This window comes from Cladophialophora psammophila, assembly GCF_000585535.1.
Source record: "Cladophialophora psammophila CBS 110553 chromosome Unknown aczJe-supercont1.31, whole genome shotgun sequence".
NCBI lineage: Eukaryota > Fungi > Ascomycota > Eurotiomycetes > Chaetothyriales > Herpotrichiellaceae > Cladophialophora > Cladophialophora psammophila.
The window spans coordinates 22,609-42,588 of NW_006912952.1; the positions used below are offsets into that span (position 1 = coordinate 22,609).

At 52.5% G+C, this 19,980-nt stretch overlaps 7 protein-coding genes across 7 annotated transcripts; 2 read left to right on the forward strand and 5 right to left on the reverse strand.

The window, feature by feature from the left end:
* Positions 1 to 235: 235 nt before the first annotated feature.
* Positions 236 to 2,511, reverse strand: A1O5_12061 (uncharacterized protein; the record flags this gene model as incomplete). The annotated part of the gene is made up of 2 exons (XM_007752630.1): positions 236 to 2,376; positions 2,460 to 2,511. 2 exons carry the CDS (start codon positions 2,509 to 2,511, stop codon positions 236 to 238), a joined length of 2,193 nt encoding a protein of 730 aa, XP_007750820.1.
* Positions 2,512 to 3,016: 505 nt separating this feature from the next.
* On the forward strand, positions 3,017 to 3,496 carry A1O5_12062 (uncharacterized protein; the record flags this gene model as incomplete). The annotated part of the gene is made up of 1 exon (XM_007752631.1): positions 3,017 to 3,496. One exon carries the CDS (start codon positions 3,017 to 3,019, stop codon positions 3,494 to 3,496), a length of 480 nt encoding a protein of 159 aa, XP_007750821.1.
* A 380-nt stretch (positions 3,497 to 3,876) lies between these two features.
* A1O5_12063 (uncharacterized protein) lies at positions 3,877 to 5,802 on the reverse strand (the record flags this gene model as incomplete). Its single annotated transcript, XM_007752632.1, has 1 exon — positions 3,877 to 5,802. The coding sequence occupies one exon, from the start codon at positions 5,800 to 5,802 to the stop codon at positions 3,877 to 3,879; it is 1,926 nt and encodes a 641-aa protein (XP_007750822.1).
* Positions 5,803 to 6,093: 291 nt separating this feature from the next.
* Positions 6,094 to 11,027, reverse strand: A1O5_12064 (uncharacterized protein; the record flags this gene model as incomplete). The annotated part of the gene is made up of 4 exons (XM_007752633.1): positions 6,094 to 6,437; positions 6,537 to 8,130; positions 8,182 to 10,375; positions 10,495 to 11,027. The coding sequence occupies 4 exons, from the start codon at positions 11,025 to 11,027 to the stop codon at positions 6,094 to 6,096; spliced, it is 4,665 nt and encodes a 1,554-aa protein (XP_007750823.1).
* A 1,247-nt stretch (positions 11,028 to 12,274) lies between these two features.
* Positions 12,275 to 13,474, forward strand: A1O5_12065 (uncharacterized protein; the record flags this gene model as incomplete). Its single annotated transcript, XM_007752634.1, has 2 exons — positions 12,275 to 12,338; positions 12,600 to 13,474. 2 exons carry the CDS (start codon positions 12,275 to 12,277, stop codon positions 13,472 to 13,474), a joined length of 939 nt encoding a protein of 312 aa, XP_007750824.1.
* An 87-nt stretch (positions 13,475 to 13,561) lies between these two features.
* A1O5_12066 (uncharacterized protein) lies at positions 13,562 to 16,918 on the reverse strand (the record flags this gene model as incomplete). Its single annotated transcript, XM_007752635.1, has 1 exon — positions 13,562 to 16,918. The coding sequence occupies one exon, from the start codon at positions 16,916 to 16,918 to the stop codon at positions 13,562 to 13,564; it is 3,357 nt and encodes a 1,118-aa protein (XP_007750825.1).
* A 1,661-nt stretch (positions 16,919 to 18,579) lies between these two features.
* Positions 18,580 to 19,674, reverse strand: A1O5_12067 (uncharacterized protein; the record flags this gene model as incomplete). Its single annotated transcript, XM_007752636.1, has 3 exons — positions 18,580 to 19,438; positions 19,532 to 19,580; positions 19,641 to 19,674. 3 exons carry the CDS (start codon positions 19,672 to 19,674, stop codon positions 18,580 to 18,582), a joined length of 942 nt encoding a protein of 313 aa, XP_007750826.1.
* Between the last annotated feature and the right edge of the window lie 306 nt (positions 19,675 to 19,980).

Sequence of the window (19,980 nt, forward strand, 5' to 3'; positions counted from 1 at the left end):
GGAGCGTGGAGGTAAATAAATCGATGTGGTATATCTCGCTAATTAAGAGGCAAGATTCAAAGGAGGAGCAGGACGGGCATAGGAAAGTTTGAGATTGGCGTCTCACATCAGTGATGTCGTCCAAGTCCTCCAGCAACGAGAAGATCCAACAACTCGACCTCGAGGTCAGCGAAGAAACGTTGGGCGAAACAGGGAAACACCAATCATGCCACCAGAGCGGCCAACATCAAAGTTGCTATACCATCATACTCCGCCGTCGGTTCAGAGCCCTTTCCACCCTCGCACTCACGTTGAGTCCCGATTCGGCACCGGGGACGGCCAGCTCTTTATCTTTCGAGTTCGAACTGACGCTGTGCGAGCGTTTGAGATCCTTCGCTGCCGAAGCTATGCCGGTGGAGGCCGCGTCCCCACGCAGACTTGCCGCAGAACTCGGTCGTGGAACCGGTTGTTGTGTGTTCGACTTTGATGGATCCAGAGAGAGATGGCGGGAAGCAGAAGAGAGGCCAGTTGAATCCCCTGAAGACGAGGCAGGCTGCATAGAATGCCTCCTGCCCGTAGCTAACGCGCTCGATGAGGCTTTTCGTCTCACTGCTGCTGAACTCCTCGACAATTTCTGGCCTTCTGCGTCTGCCCACGTCTCCTTTGAATCTTCGATTGGAGAAGAGGCCGGATGATCGAAAATACTTAATCGATCCACAGCCTTCTCAAGCCCGTCTGCAGCGTTGGGTTTCGGTTGTTTGGCCGTCTTCCTGGTCTCATCATCTCCTTTCTCCTTCCTCTCTTTCCCCCTCAAAGGGCTCATTGGCTCCTCCTTCTTGCGAGACGTCGAGGTCGGCATGACCAAGTCCTTCCATCCCCGATCCTCGCCATCGGTGTCGTTCTCCTGCTTGACTTTAACGTCTTCAGATTTCCCCCGCTCCATACTTGTACCTCTTGCACTCGACGCATTTTCCTTTTGCTTCTCAATACCTTCTACCGCTCCCACCAATCCCTTGCCGGGCCTTCTCATCTTATCCCTCAGGTTAGGCTCAGCATAGCTGATTTGCGGTCTTGAACGGCGAGATCCCCGTCCTATACTCCCACTGAGCACGTCCTCCACCGAGTTCAAGACTGCCGCCTCTTTCGTCTGGTGGGATGTTCGAGAGGATGGCTCTGTGGAGATAGGGGAGAGGATGTCGCCGGCTTCTACAGCTGGAGTCTTCGGTGGAATTTCCTTCTCCTCATGATCATTCGACGCCTCAACAGGGCATTCAATGACCACATGTGCCGGAGGGTCTTTCTGCCGTGTTGGTTTAATGATCGGGTGCTTTTGCTGCGGATCTCGATCATCTTTGAGCTTTTCTGAGACTTGCAGCCTTCTCTTCGCAGGCGAGTTGGTACTCTTGGGCGCCAGAATCTTCCTAGTACCGCTTGCAGGCTTTTGAGGGCTCGATTGCTTCACAAAGTCCGTCGCATCTCCAGAGTCTCGTCCTGGTGGCCTCGTAAATCTAGACGTCTTTTTGCTGTTCACAGTGGCGTTGTTCCAGATCTCTTGCCGACGGTGGAAGACAAAGTCGTCATTCTCGTTCAAGGGCTGCTGAGGAGTAGGGTCCTCGAGCTCAGAGACATCCAGTTTCCTCTTTGCGCCTGACTTTAATAACTGCGGGTTTGGCCTTGTTGACGGCGCATCTGGTCCTGAAGTCTCTTCTGTAGGCAGGTCGTGGATGAGAGTGCTGGTTCGACGCTTCCGCCTCCTCTCCAAAAGCGACGGCAATTGCATGACTTCCTCGCCGCCGTTCTCGTCCTCGGACGTCCGTGCAGAGTCCAATCCAAGGGGGTCCGAAACGACATCAAAATGGGCGACTGGCGGAGGCCCGAGTTCCGGCGAGTCGGACGCTTGTTGCATAGCTGCCTCTTCTCGCAAGGCCGTCATCTCAGCAGTCTCCAGCGTCCGTCGGGGGTACAGCTTGTCTTCTTGAATAGCAGGCAATCGTCCATCGTATGGATCACTTCTCTCTTGAGCCAGTGCTTCTCTGATGGACTGTCTACTCCTCCACTCCTGTTCTGTAGTGGCGCTCATGGTCGACCTGACAAGCCTGCTTTTCCGCCTTCCCTCCCTGGCCGCTTTCTCAGGTAGATTCCCCATCTCAATAAGCAGCTCGGACACCTCCGCCATTTTCCTGTTCAGTCTGTCCCTCATATCCAGAATTTCAGCGTTCACGGAACTCGTCGCGCGCCATCGCTCCGCCTCGGCCTGCGCGGCAATGGCCTGTTCCCTCAGGGATATATTCTCTGCGACGAGACGGGAGATTTCCGTCTCCAGGTTGCGGATGCGTTGCGACTGCGACGAATTGACGCGGGCGATTTCGCGGTTTTGGCGGATGAAGCGACGCTTCACTGCACACATCGTCAGTCTTTCCTAACACCGAGGTAGAGTAGACCCCCAATTCAGCTCAGCTTCTGGAGAAGTGTAGACTTACGGGATTCAAAACTTTCCACAGGGGGATTGGGAGGGTCGTTGAGTTTCGCCATGGCACAGTCGGTTTTCGTACCATGCGACTCGGACGTTGCTGTTGTCTCTTTGGACGGTCGTGGGGAACCCAGATTGCCGGTTCCGTCTAGAATTTGATCGCAGGCATAGAGTGCATCCCCTGTAGCGACGCAATATAGGTGATAGAATGAAGTGCAGCGTGGTGTCAAGGGCCTCGGGGGTTTGGTGGTCGGGATGACCAAAAGCGGCGCTGTCAAAACAACGTGCCATTTTGGGTTTAGCTGCCGACTTGGCACGGCTCTTGTCCAATGGATCACGCGCCCTCTCGAACTAGGGAATTTCGCGATACAATCATCCCGCATGTGCTTCAATCCAGTACAAGAAGGCAAGGCTACACGACAACACACGAGGTGAGGAGCGAAGGCTTCGCAAGAACAGGAGTCAGCATCCCTGGTCCCTCTGTCACTGCAAGCTATTACCTCCTTATATGCGATATTCCTCCATTTCCCCACCCGCTACCACAACAAACCCGTTGTACAAGAAAAAATGTCGTACGGCCCGCGTCCCACGGACAACTACCCTTCTACCTCTGCCAGCAGCAACACGTCCTCGACGCTGCGCTCCAGTACACTACCCGCCCAATCCCACCTGCAGGCGCGGATTGCCAGCAAACGCGCAGAGCTGGAGAACCTGCGCCAACTGTGCGACCTCAGCGCACACTTGACGTCGCAATTGGAGCTGCTAGAGAAGAAACTGGGAAGCCTGAGAGACGGGGCGCAGGCGGTGGCGCTGGTGCTGGCGAACTGGGAGAACGTGCTGCACGTCATTCGCATGGCGGCGATGAAGGTTCCAAAGCCCCCTCCTGCGCCTGATGTCGAGACTGTGTCGGACCGGGATGTGGATGTGGAGATGGTGGGGAAATCAAAGCAAACGCAAGGACAAGATCAAGAACCAGAGCCAGAGCAAGAACTTCCAGTGCCGTTGGTCAGGATACCCGTGCAACCCAAGGCGGAAGATGGTGGGTGAAAACAATCCAACCGCTCACGCACACATGGAGATGGAGATGAGATGAGATGATGGACACGTACATGCTTGCTGTGGAGGGGGACCTGAAACGAAGGTGACTTTCAATGAAGGAGGTTTGGATTTGACCCTACGGCACGCTCGACCTTGCCACCCTTTGCCGGGTTTGAACAACAAGTGTCGTCTGATTGAGTGACTTGCTCGCTAGTCCCTCCAAGCTCAAACATAAAACAAGTTTTGTCCGTACCAACTCCTTCGCTGAAGAACAAGACCTTGTAATTGAAGCACCACATCCCAGGCTCGGAAATCTTTGTCGCCCAAAATCAGTCAAGTGTGTGGGTGTGTGTGTGTGTGTGTGAGAGAGAGAGAGAGAGAGAGGATGTTCATGATGAAACAGACGCCACAGCAATCACCTGCCTGGGACTTGCCACACTCTCGGCACTACTGGCCATCTCCTTCTCCTTCGCAGCCAGAATCTTAGCGGCGATCTTCTTCTTCTGCTTCTCTGCCCACTCTCGGCTCGCCTGTCTTCCCCTCTCTGCCGCCTCCGCCCTGGCCTTGCGGGCCGCATCTTCCTTCTCCCTCCTCTCCTTGTCCAGACGCTCCATTTCGGCTTTCGATCGTTCAAAGACCTCCTTACCCTTCGCTCTCTGCTGGGCCACATCTTCTTTGGTGATTGTGGACTTCTGACCCGCGGCAAGGTGAATACTTGAGGGGCGTGGTTTAGCAGGGGTGGCAGAGGCTGCTGTCCGACGGACGCTCGCTTTTACCTTTGCTGTTTCCGATGTTTTGGGTTTTGCATCATGCGATGGAGGGCGTGTTTCTGGCTGAGACGCGGCGGTAGGTTTGGGCTCCACGTTCTCCTTATTTCCGCCAGTGGCGTAGATGCTCATTCTCGCTTGGCTAGCTTTGTTCTCTCGTGGGACAACACTGGGACGAGATATCTTAGCCGGCACAGGTCTAGCTTTGAAGACCTTCTTGTCATTGCCAGTTTCTTCCTCACGCTTCATTCGCTCTTCTCTCTGCGCTTTGAGTTTTGCCGCAACGGCATCTCCTGGTAGAGAAAATTTCGGTCTAGTGGGTGATTTGTTGGACTTGGCAGGTATAAATCCAGGCCTGCTGGTGGACAGTGCGCCACCAGCGACCTGCTTCTTGGTGGTGGTGGTGGTGGTGGCAAGTTTCTTAACTGGAGAGTTTGAGAACGAAAGTGGCGGCGCTGAAGCCTGAGCAGAAGACTCCCTGGACTTGTGGCCGTCAATGATCGGTCGCTTAACCGGTTTTGTAATAACAGATCCTTTGACTATCGAATTGGTAGAAGATGCGCGGGTGGAACTCAATTTCGGGCGCTCTGCAGGCGCGGAAGTTGTTCCAGCCTTCTGGGCCGGACGCCGGGATGTTTGTGCAGGATGTCTACCCGTCGTCTTTTTCCGAGGATCTGTTGGTGGAGGTGTATGTGGGCGGAGGTTGATTCTGGCTGGAGTAGTCTTTCGCAGTTTCACAGGCGATTCAATCTTCAATTCGTCCAACGCAGGCAATGTCTCGGCGATCTTCTCAATCGCATCTTCCAAAGCATCAATCGCTTCCACAGAATCTTCGATTCGTGGCGTTCGCGATCTGATCTGGTCGACGTAGGAATCTGACAGTTTGGTTTCCTCCAAAAGTATCTGCAATCTGCCAGGGGTCCTCGATGTGATCTTTTCCACAAAGGAATCTTCGACCGTGTCTTGAGCAGATAAAATTACTCCTTCCATGACTTTATGGACAAATGGGTCGAATTTGGGTGTCTTTGGAGGTCCGCTGTGACTGTGTCGAGGGGTAGAAGTTGAGTCGACTGCGCCCTGCTCTTCAAGGGTCGCGTCCACTGCCTCTACTGTAACTTTGTCGCCGACAGCAGCTTGCTCTACAGAAACAGTGATAGGTGCGTCCTGGGCACTGCATTTGCGCTCAGTGGATTGACTCAGGTTGCTGTCCTTCGCGTCCTCGAATAGAAGTTCCTTGGGCTCGTCCAATTTTCCCCCCTTGCTAGGCTCGTCTTCAACCTTGTCATTCTTGGTCTTTCGATTTTTTTTCCTGCTCTTAGCTTTCTGCATAGCAGCAGCCTCAGTCTGCTCGTCTGCAAATGGGTTGTCAGTGGTCGGAGGGTTGATTTCGGTGGTGATGTCCTTCAATGGGGGCCGAACAAGATCCTGATTCGCGTTGGCGTCGGCGCAATCATCCTGCAGGGAATTATTATTCGCGTCGGCATCTTCGTAAATGAGTTGCGGCTCCTCTTGAGCCTGGGCTCGCAGAGCTGCACGAGTCATGCGCATGGTTACGGGATGCCGATATATATCTGAAACTTTCAATAATTGTTCGTTAAGAGGGGTTCTTGTATGCTGATATTTGGTGAAGTCCTGGTCTTACTTTGCGGATCGAGTCGTGACGCGTTTTGTTTGGAAGGAATGTAACCCAGCAACCAAGCGTCTGCCGCTGCTTTAAGCAACATCCTTGCCAAGACTTCACGTCCTTAAACCGGCAGCGTGTTCGGCCTTCAGCCTCAAATTCTCATTTCTCGAGCCTCATCCCATCGAGCCTTCGCTGGTTCACCTTGTTCACCTTATTCACTTGCTCGACCCATTTGGTGTCAAAACAGGCTCAGCAATGATTGGCACGTCCTCCTTCTTTGGCACCTTCCATATCTCGCGAATCTCGTCAAGCCATTGCTGTGTATCCACAATCTCCCCGCCCACCCTCACGCCATCCAGCAGCTCGCCATGCACCCGGACCTTGCCTGGGCCGATCTCGAGCGCTTCTTTGTCGCTCCACGCTGGCACATGAAGCCAGCTGTGATCCGGGTGGCAGATATAGGGTTCGAGCTTATTGGCCTTCAACTTCTCGAAGCAGTCAGGCGTAAATTGCGTGTCCGGGCAATACCGGCAGGTGTAGAAATTGTCTGCATAACGCCCTAACTTCTCGTTAGCACCAAACGACCTGTATCAGCAAAGATGGAGCTCTTGAAACGCTGCTCCGCAAAAAAATAGCGTAGGTCTGCTTCGAGACTCACATAGATGGTTACAAAGACCGTCACAAGTGTAACCTAGGGGACCGTCACGAGTGTCGGTCTTTTCCTTGTGCTCAGCCTGTTCAGGGGCGGAAGGTTGGAGGTTGTCTTCCTCTTCAGGGATCCCGTTTTCTGCCAGCTCGTCATACTTAGCCTCAGACACACCGTTCTCTTTTGGCGTACCATCCTGGTCTTCGCCGTTTGAGGGCACCTCTTCGGGACTCTTGAACAGGCCGTACGGCCCGAGCAAAGACCACGCACTGAGCGCGTTGAGGTCGTCTCCAGTATGCATGAGGATGTTGGCTAGATACCTGTACCCATAAGAATCATTCTCCGGATCGCTGTCCGAAAGTATCTCCATCGCGGCCACCATGTCTTCCATGAATAGCTGCCGTGCTTCCTCTAGCTGGTTCTGTTGAACATAGTAAGAGGCCAGGAAGGAATTAGGGCGAAAGCTGTGGATCCAGCTGTTTGAAAGGCGCTTCAGTCTGAGGAGTTTGCCTACATGCTCCTCCCGTTCTACCGTCGTAATTCCCTCCTTCACGGCTTGATGAAAGTAGTGCTGCGTCAAAAAGCGCGACGCGAGAGCCTGAGTAGCAACTAGGTCGTAGCGAGATGAAAGATAGAGGGACTGGCAGTCTTCCCAACAGCGGATGGCCTGCTGAATACGAGCATCGTCTGTGGAACCACGTGCAAGGACAGTGCCTTCATACAGCAGAAGCATTCCTTCACTGACTGTGAGGTTGCTCTTTCTGGCGTCCCGAAGGGCCGTTTGCAATGCTTCCAATGTCTGACTGTTGAGAGTCTCGTCTGTGCGAGCCAAGGCGAGGATAATGTCAATCGGTTGGATAGCTGCAGAGTACCACTCACTCTCGGTCAGATGCAGAAGTAAGGCCGAGAAAAGGTCGAGCTCGGCGGGATTTCCTCGCTGGTTCATCATCCGCAGAAGCATGTTCCTCGCGTCTGCTTCCCTGTTGTTCGCATAGAGAGCTTTGAGCAGGTCGCAGCGAATTTCATGTTCCCCAGGATCCACCTCGAGTGCCTCTTCGTAGAGTGCAAAAGCGCGATCTGTTGAAGTAAGTTCCTCATGCCACGAGGCCTGTTTCTTCAAGCCTTCGATAAGAGCCTTCTTATTGTCATCCCCCGAATCAGGGATTTTTGATGTTGACCGAAGGTGGGTGAGGGCTATCTCCATTTCGTTGCAAGCGGACTCTTTGAGCTCCTTCTGCTGGGCTTGGTTATCGTCTTGAGCTTGGCTTAATTTGTATACCGCAAGAGCCCAGCCTTGGTTTGCAGTCCACTGACAGTTGGGAAGTCCTTTGGCTTTTTCATAAAATTCTTTTGCGGCCTGAAACTCGTCCGCCTCATAGCAAGTCTCCCCGAGGCGGTCATACCATAAGGCATCCAGGTCTTCATCTTTGAGGGACAATGATTGCTGTACCCAGGTCGCAGCAGATACAATTTCATCGGCGTCGGATCGAGGTTCGGGTTCCTGCTCTGAATTTCCATTGGAGCCAGCCTCGTCGTTATTCTCGTCGCCATTTGCGTCACCTTCTTCACCATTCCCTTTGTCGGCCTCTTCGTCCTTCGAGTTTTGCTGCTTTCGTCAGAGACCCCCTAAGATTTAGGAACAGGAAGCGCGACTCACCAAATCGATATATTTCTGAATCCAGTAGTAAGCAGGAAACACCTTCCAAGAACGATCTCGCAGCCAGTGCCTGGCTACCATGAGTGAAATAGGTTTATAGATACCTGCTTTGCCCTCGGATTCTGCGGTATGGACTCTAACCCACCGTCGCTCTTTTGGCTGGAGGACATCAAGGGTCTTTTCATCCTTGAGCAAACCTCGGACTGTTTCCACTTCGTCAGGCTCGATCCAAGTCAAGGATAACACATTGCTTGCGGCCCAGAACTTCTCGATTCCCTCCACGTCACTAAGGAGATCCACAAGTCTCTTTGCGATGATCCTCCGTTCCGATGCTCCTAATTTCCCCTGATCTAGAAATTCTTTGACCTTTTGTAGGTGGTGCGTAAGGTATTTTAATGCGTATAAGACAAGACATTGGGTTTTCTCATGAGGCTCGTCGTTCAAAAGCTTCAAAAGTTGGTCGGCGATGTAGTAACTTGCGCGGATTTCGTCGGTTCGGATGACGCCCTTGCCATCAAGGCTCGATTTGTCGGCGGAAAAGTCGAATCTCCCAGTTCTCAATTTGTCGGAGAGATCCCAGAAAAACTGCTGAACGGTGCGTAGATCTGCCTGGTTGATCGATATCGTCATCGTTATGCGAGGGTTGTCCGAGTCTGGTGCAGTCACAGGCCCGGATACGGAGCTGTCCTGGGTTCGAAACAAGTCCTCGATGTCATAATCTACCTCCACTCGACCATCGATGACATGGAGGATTCTCGCGTACTTTTCTTTCAGCTTTCGTTCAAAAGGTTGCAACGAAGCCTTCCCAGAGTTCAAGAAAATGGTGGCCCTCAACTGGTCAACTGAGAAGTATTCATAACCGAATATACACCAATGGAGGAGCTCGTTCAACTGGTCAATGTCGTGGGGCTTCAGTGTCACGTTCAAGTCCTTGATAACCTTCCGCGCCAGCTTCCCCAAATCGTCGGCAGGATTCTCGTCCAAGATCGTCTGCACGTCATCCAGGTATGCGTCAGAATCCACAGCTTCTCGAACTCTTTCGAGTTTTTGTTGTACGACAGCAAAGGAACCCATGGCCACGTCCGGAAGCGTTTCTCGAATCGCTTTGAGGAGATCCAACATCTCCACATGCTGGCCTTGAAGGATTTCATCCTTCCTGAGCTCGTCTTCGATGTACATTTTGACGTCGGGTAAGTTGTGGTCAGCAATTTCGATGGGAGTGATGGGACTATCCTTGAATACCTTCGGTTGGGCAGTCGCAACGACGCGAATATGCTGCCGAATGGCTTTGGTCGGGGAGCGGCTTTCGTCTCGAACTGTTTTGAGCATCCTAAGGAGTTTAGCACAGTTGCTGTCAGACAAGTCTTCCAGGCCATCAAACATCAGGACGAAGTTTGCCGTCTCCCTCGTCTGGGGGTATCTCGAGAATTGCAGTTTGTCCCACCAGAGCTTTTCCCAAAGCTCTTTCTCTTTGCCCATCTCGGGTGGTTTGAAATCATCTTTGAGGCCAGCCATTTCTGTGGCATATTGCTTGTGTTGGCCAGCCAGCTGCAGGCACATGGACTTCAATGCCGTCACCACGTCCTCCTTGTGCTTGTCTCTTGCACTTTTTGCTTCGCGCTTCGTGAACCCGTAATACGCAATGGAGACGTCAGTGCTAGTCTTGCGGAAGTCTTCTTCTATGGCTGCCAGCAGAAAAGACTTGCCGGTATTTGTATCCCCCGAAAGCAGGAGCAATGGGATCGTCTCGGCTTCCGAAGTCTTCCATTCCTTGTAGTCTTCATGATCCAGGAGCCATTGTGCACTTCCGGTGAGGAGATTGTCTCTCATGGTGAGCATCGCTTTCCTGGCCTCTTGAGCCGATGCCGTTGTGGTCGACAACATTCTGCTCATGGCGTCAAGTCGCTCCGAGAGAATCATGTGCATCTTACGATCGCTTACGTCTGCCACCACGATGCTCATGTTCGTCTCCAGGTTGGCGAGTTTCTCCGCACTCTCATACTGGGCATTGAGAACCTGGACGATCTTGTCTTCGCTGCTCAGCACATGCTGAAGGGTGATGGCTTCGGTAACACGACTTTGCTTTTCAATCAGAGCTTTGAACTTGGCAAGTTCGCTCTTCACGCCCGAGTCATCGTTCAGGAAAGTGATTTTTGCTCCGATCTTTATGTGATGCAAAACTCCGCCCTCGATACTAGCCAAGAGTCAGCAAGGAGCGAAGGCGACAGGGTCAGTTGAAGGGGTAGAGGTCACAACTGTAAACATGCAAGCATGTTTTCCACCGGCACGACATTTTCGCTTGAACAGTCTCACATTTTGATAGAAAGCCCACAGATTCTCACAATGGACATCATCAGCTTGTGCGTGCCGTCTCTCAAGTCGGGGTCAAGCTTAGTATAGTTCTCATAGATCTTGAACAGCACGAGTGAGTGCGAAATCTCCTCGAACAAGCTTCCCACGCCTTCGTAAACCTCGGCGATCTTGCCGGGGACGTCGATCAGAAACGAGATGGCGTTGAAGCAGAGGGTGGCAGGTCCAAACACAATCGATGCACCTTGCGCAGCTAAGCCGCCCAACAATTGAATGCAGCTGAGGACTTTTCCGACAGTGGCGCGGATCTTAGCCTTGGTTTTGGCTGAGTCTTCTTTGCCAGCCTCGGATTCCGGGGGTCGATACTTCCTATCGAGCTCGGCCAGGACATCCTCTAGTCTCTTTTCTTGGTCCGTCCTCAAGCTCCTTCTTGTCATTTGCCTGAAATCAACTTCGGCGTCCTGCCACAATAGCTTGAGCTCCATCTCCGCCGGCGAGAGTGCAGCCGCCGTCTGGGGCTGCCGTGAAGCTGCCATGATGTCCCACACACAGAGGCTGGTGGTTAGGAGCGGGAGAGTAACTTTTCAAACCCTGGCGCGATGGAGGTAAGAAACTGAGCAAAGAGCTGGGCATTCTCTTGTAGTCTGGTGGTTGGTGTTTTTCCAACAGCCCCCATGACTTCCAGGCGGCCAGTAATAAGTCCATTGTAAACGGCACCAACGGGGGTAGCAACCATTGAGCTAGCTGACGTGTTTGAGGCGGATTAGGGGGGCTAGGCAGGCCTTACTCGTAGCCTTATCAAGACTGTGACGGGGCCAAAACTGGCCTCCCCCACCACAACAACCATGGTGGAAAGACATTGCCCTCCTGGGCAAGGGTCAACCATTTCCCAAGTTGGCTAAATCATTCTCTCAAAGATGTTGACAAGTTTGCAATGAGTTGCATGACTTGAGAACTCGGCAAGGCCTCGCCAGGAGTAATACCGCGTGGTCTCATGTCCGGCCTTTGAGTTACGGATATTCGAAGGCATACCGGACGGAACCCGCGGGGCCAACCAGTCTGGAATAGACATTGATTTCTTCTGGCTGTACCTCGTCGTCGGGAAGGGGTTACGGAGAATATGGAGTGCAAGACGTACCTATAGAGAATAGCTGCTGGAAAACTGAACGCAGCGTGCAGACTAGGCTGGTCTTCTAGAATGTTGCGGAAGTCGTGAGGCTGGGGCGCATCTACAAGCTGCGCGTCTGACCATAGAGAGTATCCACAAGAAGAGCGCCTCGAGCGCCTTGGAGGTATTCTCCAGCACAAACGAATGCACCGGTATTGCGTACTCAGGACGGAGAACTTGAATTCGGCCAACAGGTGGTCGAGGGTGGTGACTGAGTGAGTGAGTGAGTGGAGGACCTTGCGGTTGGTTGTACTGGTAGGTTGTACCGCTCGTCGAGAACTGGGTACAAGGTACTGTACCTACGTTGTAATTCTCATCGTCTGACGCGATTGATCGAGCTTTTTCCAACCCACATTCTATTCCCCATCTTGCCCATCTTGCCCATCTCCAATACTAGGTCAAGAATAGTTAGAAGGCGTTTCTTTCCCTTTTTCTGTCATCCCATCTTCGTCCTCGTCCTCGTCCTCGTCCTCTCCTCTACTTATCAGTGCCAAGCTGTAGGTATCCTACTGGGGCGTTGTGTCTCTTTTCCATCGTATTGTTTTTGATTTGGCCAGCCATTTTCTCGCATCTATCAGCAGGCCCAAGGCACGCCCCGGCTGTCGAATCGAGCTCATGGCTAGGCCGCGTGCTGATACCGGGAACTTCCCCAAAGAGCCTCATTCAATATCGCTCAAAGGTATGGACATAATATGTTTCCTGCTCACGCTTCGTTTTGCTATTACAAAATCACTATTTTGTCTGCCTTTACTAACACACTGGCCAAAATTATCTAGTGCTAAGGTGAGTCCGTCTGTGGCTGGCTACACGCTTTGCTGGGAAATACAATAGGCAAATAGCTTCAATTAGTTAATACCTCTGTTCCGTAGACTCTCCCCACCCTCGCTGGCACAACAACACCCTCTCCCCCGCGAAAATGACACAAAGATACCTCATACAGCCTCATTAGCATATCCGTCCCAAGCCACCGACCAGAGCTTCATTTTGTCCACCAGCCTGGGTTTGCCGCCTTCCTTCGGCTCCGCCCATGTCGGCGAGACTTTCTCCTGCGCCCTGTGCGCCAACAATGAACTCCCCTCAGGACAGACAACCAAAACAGTGTCTGGAACGAGGATCTTGGCAGAGATGCAAACACCATCTCAAGCGGTGCCGCTAGAACTCCATGCGGCTGATGATGCATCGGAAAATAGGCCGAGTCAAAGTGGCCCCGGAAGCGCCTTGCAAAGAATCATTCGCTTCGACCTCAAGGAGGAAGGCAACCACGTGCTCGCCGTCAATGTCACCTACACCGAGACCATATCAGGTGACGGTCAAGCGACCGGTGGAAGAGTTCGATCGTTTCGAAAGTTGTATCAGTTCCTCGCCCAGCCTTGTTTGAGTGTACGGACCAAAACGACCGAGCTGAAAGCTGTCCAAGTGTCTGATAAGACACATGGCCCGTACGGCAGGGCGACATTACTTCGCTATGTTTTGGAGGCGCAGCTAGAGAACGTATCAGACGCGGCTATTATGCTGCAAGACACCAAACTCCAGTCGAGGCCGCCGTTTAAATCCACTTCATTGAACTGGGATGCTGAACAGAATAACGATGTTGCTGTGGAATACCCGTCGCTGAAGCCGCGAGATGTTATACAAGTAGCCTTTCTGGTCGAACAGGAACAAGGTGTCGCCGAAGGGTTGGAGGAACTCAAGAATAGCATGAAACGTGATGGCAGGACGGTCCTGGGCCAACTTGCAATCCAATGGCGAACCGCGATGGGAGAGCGTGGCTCCCTGAGTACCGGCAACCTCCTGACTCGACGGAAAGCTGTGTAAGAGCTTCCTTTTGGCGAGCCTTGGATCTGATAACCATGTTTATGTTGGAAAAGTTGATGGGATTGAAGCCTTTTGAAAGCCAAGCCTTCAGGGGGCGTGCATGCCCAGACCGTTCATTTTGCCGGTTAGAATGCTGATTCTCGATCTCTTGGGAATGGTAGGCAAATCTGGAACCTTTTCATCTTGCTTGAACAATCCATCTTCCAGCTTCGCCGGCGTTCGTGTGATGATGGTGTGATAGTCGCGTCCCTTCGCCGCACTGCTCAACTCCGGCCGATCAGAACTAGAGGGCACTGGGACAATCCGCCACTGATGCTGAGATAGATCCGAAAGGAAGTCGGTCTGCATGCTCACAGAGGGTGACCACGCCATGAAGCTTTTCCGATTGAGACTGAGATTGGGGAGACTCGATCGTAATCCTGCACGGCGACGTTTTGCCATGATTATGGCGTCAAAGAGGGCTATCGAGGGACCTGATCTTTTCTCTTCACGATCCATGATAAACTCATTCCAAGCTTGAGTTTGTTGCAGCATTCTCATGTAGGCTGCATGATCAGGAGTTAGACTTCTGGTGAAAGCGTCATTGTCGAAAGAGTACACGGCTCCGAGCTTCTTTTTCTGTGGGGGTGCGGGTTGCATGGATTTCCGGTAGGTGTACATCAAGCTGGCCATACATCTCACAAACGCGGCGCGGATCTGGTCAGGGTAGAAGGTCGCAGAGCAGACAACGGTAATGTTATGGACGCAGCGATCGTGAATGACAAAACCACAACCCGAACATCGGTAGTATCCATCAGTAGCCTTGTCGTCACAGAGAAGACACGTGGACGGACCATCCGCTGCTCTCCATTGCAGACAATGACCTTCAGACCAATATGTACCTTCACCATTCCGTACGGCTTGTGTATTCGCTCCGGGCATGATTGTAGAGGCCGCTAGCGTTGACTGCGCATATGTAGAGGGCGCGTACATTGACCCATTTCGATTGTCCGAAAGCGTCGTGCTAGAAGAGGGAGTCGCGCTGTGTTTCACAAACGGAAGGCTAGCTTTGCGAATCATATGGCTAGATCCAGAGAAACTTCTTTTTGACAATGAATCGAAATGACCAGATCTCTTCTCCTTGAGAGAAGTCTGAAGAGCGTATCCCGAATCGGTCCGCGACGGACCAGAACCTGGCGTCAGCGGGAAGTTAGGGGTGATGGGGGACTGGCCCTCTGAATCTGTGAATGTAGAGTGTCGGGCAGTCGATGATGTTCTCGGACGATCAGTGCTCTTCCCTCTTGTTGGGGTTGAAGCAAGGAAAACGTTCAACAGAGGGGCCCGTTGAATGGTGTCCGTAGCGGCTTGCGGACCGAACGTAGTGGAGCTGAGGTTCGCAAGTTTGTCTAGATTCGTGGATTTGGCCACCGCGGTGAAGGCAGACTCGACTTCTGCAGAGAAGCCATTATACGGGTATGTCTCCACTGCATACGCAGGTGGTCCCGGAGTCACTCCAAAATTTTGATGTAGTGGTGCAGCTTGATAAAGCAGAGACATCAACTTTCTCCGCTGCTGCTTCGGTAGAAATGGCGGCGGTGCTGTACTGTACAACTCATTCTTATCCAAGTCGACCAAAACATAATCATCATCAGGAAGGTCGTATTTCTCGTAATTACGATCGATGCCGCAGATATAAGGACAAGGCGCATCCAGTGCTTGGACCAAGCGCGATGGCAGCACTGGGATGTAAATTCCCGTCCATTCAAAGGGCCAAATAAGTTCCAAAATAGCTTTACTGACTAGTTGCAGCATCGCGACATGAGTTGAAAGGAGAATGATCCTGGATTCGGACAAGACGTATTCCAAGAGAAGGATGATATTGGGAATCGTGAGGGCTCGGAAGAGAGGGTACAGATCGGTCGTCCGGCTGCCCGGGAGTTCATTTGCCGCCTCTTTCTTCGCATATAGTTGGAGTTCCCGTATCGAGATCTGGACTTGGGTTTTGGACGATAGGGGACTGGGTGCCTCGAGGCACAGCGCTGCCACGTATCTCTCCAATGGCTGCCACATGCCAACTTTAGGAGAGCTGGCGGGCACCCGCAAAACCCCTCCATCAGTCATTGGGACAACCACCGCTCGAAGCCACTGCCTCCAGAAGTTGGCCATGGCCTTGTCCTTTCCCAAAATACCATAAGCTCTTGGGATCCAGAAGCGCGTTTCGCCACCGGCAAGCCCCTGGATATCCGATTCTGAACTGTGTCGTAATGGTCTGAGCATGTCAGACATGACAGCAATTTTCTCCTCGACTGTGCCAATCTCCTCCTCCAAGGCTTCTCTTTCCGCTGAATCTGGGCGAAGTTGAGGGAGTTGGGTGAGCAACCTAGACAGTTTTGCACTCTCCGCCGCCAATCTCTCAGCGAGAGACGTTGCCATTTCCCTCTCTGCCTCCGACATATGAGCTTTTCTCCATTGCTCACATCTCTTTTCTAAGTCGATGGCAAGATCGCGGTTCACAGGGATCCATATTATGACTGCTACCGCGGTAAGTCTCGAGTTGTCCGCTGCAGTCATGGAGAATTCGTGCCAGATGGACTTCGGTTTGGTCTCCGCCGCCACAATTTTGATATCATTTGGGAACGCGAACATGGGCACATAGTCCGGAAATGGTCCCCTACTCTGCGCTTTGTCGCAAGCGGTAGGTCGAGGATATCTCTCCAGCAATACAGGTTCGAATTTCCGCGTCAGGGGATACTGATCAGGAGAGCTGTGGAAGGTCTCGGGGCTCGGGACGACCGAATTGTAACTGCTCATCCTGCGAGAGGTGCGCGTTGATGTCCTTCGAGCCATAGATGGTTGGCGTTTCGTGCTAGACATGTCTTTGAAAGAAAGATGTCTGCGGATGCTTCCAAAATTGCGGTTGGGCACCGGGGTTGACTCATCCTGGGCAATGATCTTCTGAGTTTTGGGGCGCGACTTGGATCGAGCTGGTTTGGTATTTTCGGTCGGATGGAATGTCAAATCCAGATAGAAGGCGTCTCGGTCGGTGGCGAACTTGCTCATCGCTTTCTCAAAATCTGCCTCTGATATCATCGAGGACATTCGAGCATCGGCGGCAGGAACAGCAGCCCGGATAGTGAGACTACTCCGGTTGCTGCGGGGCCTGGTTGCCTCTTCGAGACTCTGAATAGTCTCCCTGGCTTCATCGGAGAGCTGTGAAAGTCTCTGGTAGGAGTCACGTCTGGAATGGCTGACCGAGACGCGCGGAGACTGGAGAATTGATGACTGTTCATTGTCGGCAGGGACCTCTTCTTTGATGGCAAAGTCAACTCCATTAGCGTCGATGTGATCGTGAGACCATCGTGGTTGAGAGAAAGCGTCTACAACCTGTTGGCTGTCTAGGCCGGCAATCCAGAAGTAATCTGCAAGTGGTCGAGACGACTCGGGGATTTCTGGCGTCGACGGCATTCTTTTTTTTTTTTTCTTTTTTTTTAGCTCGAGGTTGCCATCAGCTCACCCGCGGATGTTCAATGGGTCTTGATACCGGCATCAGAGACTGGCTGGTCAGAAGGGATTTGGCTATCGGAAATTTTACTGCAGTTTGCTTTTCCCCCAAAAGATTTATTTTCTGTCAAATCTGCACGGGCATTCTTCACCCTCGCCGACAGTGTCCGTGCCGTCTTCACTGGAGACTGGAAGTGGAGCGTAGGATGCGGCCTCCCTTTGACCTTGACACAGAATTGAGGAGCCCTAGAATTGGCGGCCAGCCGACCACGAGCTGTGGGAAGGGCGGAGGAAATACGAGGGACTGTCTGAGATACCGGATGGAGGTGAAATGTTTTTGATCTGGAGAGCAAGGATCCGTCAAACGTGGAGATAAAGAAGGCTGCAGGGATCCTCTGGCTATGGGGGAGGCGCCTCCCTGCCCCTAGGCTGATTTGAGTGCCGTACTGGGTAGTGGAAAGGGCAGTGGCGGCGGTCACAGGAATCGACGATCCGATCGGTTGTTGACTGCAGCCGCTACTGGTATAACCGGGGAGTGAAGATGGCGTAGGGTGGTGGATGGATGGTGAAGGTGCGTTGTGGTGGTGATGGCGGTGATTTGAGGTGTGCAACTATGGCCTTCTGTCTCTCTCATTCGAGGACCGTAGGAAAGGGGAAGCGCCGAAGCATGCAACGGGGAACACTTTGGTCAAGCAAACAAAAAAAAAACTTTGATATCGTCTGCATGAAAGTTGTCTGCATCTTCATCTGGATTAGGAGTGTGGCACTTGGCGGCACTGGTGGCACCTGCAAGCACCTGTCAAGCCGGCCACCTCTCTGGGGTGGTGCAGATGGTGGGTCTTTGAGCACGTCCATTTAGGCTAGTGGGCACTAAGAGGGGCGTCACTAGCGTCTTTGTCCTGTTAAAGAAAGGTGGTCCATTAAGCCTACGGCGCCTATCACTTTAGCTGGTTTCACCTCCATTTAGGCCTTGACAGCCCCTGGAGCTTACGAGAGTCAAGGCGGGTTGCTGGTGGCGTCCATCTCCATTCCGACCAGGAGGGTTCCAACTGTCCCGACTCCTGCAAGGGGCTTTGCCTTCACTTCTAGACTTCATGCTTTTTCCTTCCATGCAGTGCCTGCAGTGTCACGGCAAACGGCTCGACATGATGCGTGGATCCTTTGTACATGCGTGGCTGTAAGAAGTGCCATTGATATCTGCCTAGGCAGGAGTACAGCGTCCTTCCCATCATAGCCGATACGCGTGGCATAAAGATGATGCTGTTGCAGTTTCGTTGTAGAGGAGGCATCAGTTGAATGTCACCTCTTTCACACCTGTTCCTGTGCGAATGTTGACCACAGCCACTTTGCGCCTCAGACACCCTGAACTCGCCGTCACAGTCCCACTGACCTCTTCCTTGACTTTCCTCCACAAGAACGGAGAGCACAGTACTGGGTACCCTCCTGCCTCCAACAATCTGCAACCAGCTGGGAGCGCCGCATCATGAAAACTTGGGGACTGCTTTGCACCCACCATTGCCCAGGTTATCGACAACACCTGTGGTGAAGAGGTGGACAAGCAGTGGTAAACGATGGGCGACGTTTTGACCTTGTCGGGCTTGCCAATGCCAACAAGCGTCGGCCGTCTAATATCTCGGACCACAGAACTTCTCTCTCGTGACGCCGATCGAGGCCAGGTCCAACTTTGCATAAGCGGGCGTTTTGCTGGTCGCTTTCCGCACAATGTGTGGCTTCAAGGTAACCGTCTTGTTCTCGCGCTTCGCATTTGTTGGTCTCTGCACGTTGCTCTGCTCTTCAACCTTTACAGCACTGATATTGCGGGCCGTCTTCTTGTGTCCTTGCGTTTCTAGCCTTGTTGGCCCGTATCCACGAGCAACATCAGCTGGGCCACCATTCAGCTCAGCGATGAAAAGATTGATTCTGTCGTGGAGGTCGGAAAACTCTTCGCGCAGCGTCCAGAATGCGCTTTTGGCCCGGAGTCGCTTCTCCCAGAATCGAATTGCGATGTGCTCAACGAGGAAGGTTCTCATTTTCTCATTCGGGGGCTCAACGAGCCAAAGAGCACGAACGTCCTCTGAGTGGATTTGTTCGACAGACAAGAGCACCATTCTTTTTCTTGCTCGTTTCTTCAGGATATCGCATCCGATCGACGCAGCGCATTCGTGGATGAAGAATTGGTACGCATATGGTTTTAACTTTCGATTCGGAACCTGGGCATAGCCAAAGCCCTGGCAACATCGGATCATCCAGTCGAGGATCTTCCGCCATGTGTCACCGTCCGCACCGCTGACGACGATGGTCTGATGGGTGCTATTCTTAATGTTGCCAACCACCCCTTCGGTAGGGGACAACTCAGCCTCCCACTTGGTTGAAAAGGCAGTAGCGACATTCTTTGGGAAGTCTTCATACACGACACGGACGTCATCACCATCGGTGTCAGTTTTGTTCCTGAAGAGGATCGTGACGGTGGGCCCGGCAAGGAGACTGCATTTGGTATCAATTGTCAGCTCTCTGTGTTGGATGAGGTACAGATCGATAGGCTGCCTGTGAATATTTGGGGCTGGTGTCAGAACTCACCGTTTGAGTTGCGCAGAATTCAAGGACGCAGCACACGAAGACTTGGTTCCTGAAGGTTTGTTAGATATGACCCGAAAGGTGTGGCGTGATGTTCAAGGGAAGCTCCAACCATTGGAAGTTGATGTTGCTTTTGTCGAGGCCATCTTTAACGAGGTTGGTTGGCTGTCCACTCAGGTCAAGATGGAGATGTCGCCGGTACCTTTGACAGTGGGAAACGGTTTCTCGAAGCTCCAGGACGGCAAGCAGCTGACGATATTTATGAATATGCAAGCTATGCAGAGTATGGACAAGAGGAGGGTAAGATGTCAGGCTCTTCAACGATCGAAGATATTTATGGACAGGTGAGTGACGGGAGCGGATTTTCCCTATTCACCACCAACGCCCCTTCGCGCTGGCGCGTTTGTTTCCACGAGGCTGTCCAGGCACGTGGCCACTACTGTCACCCAGCC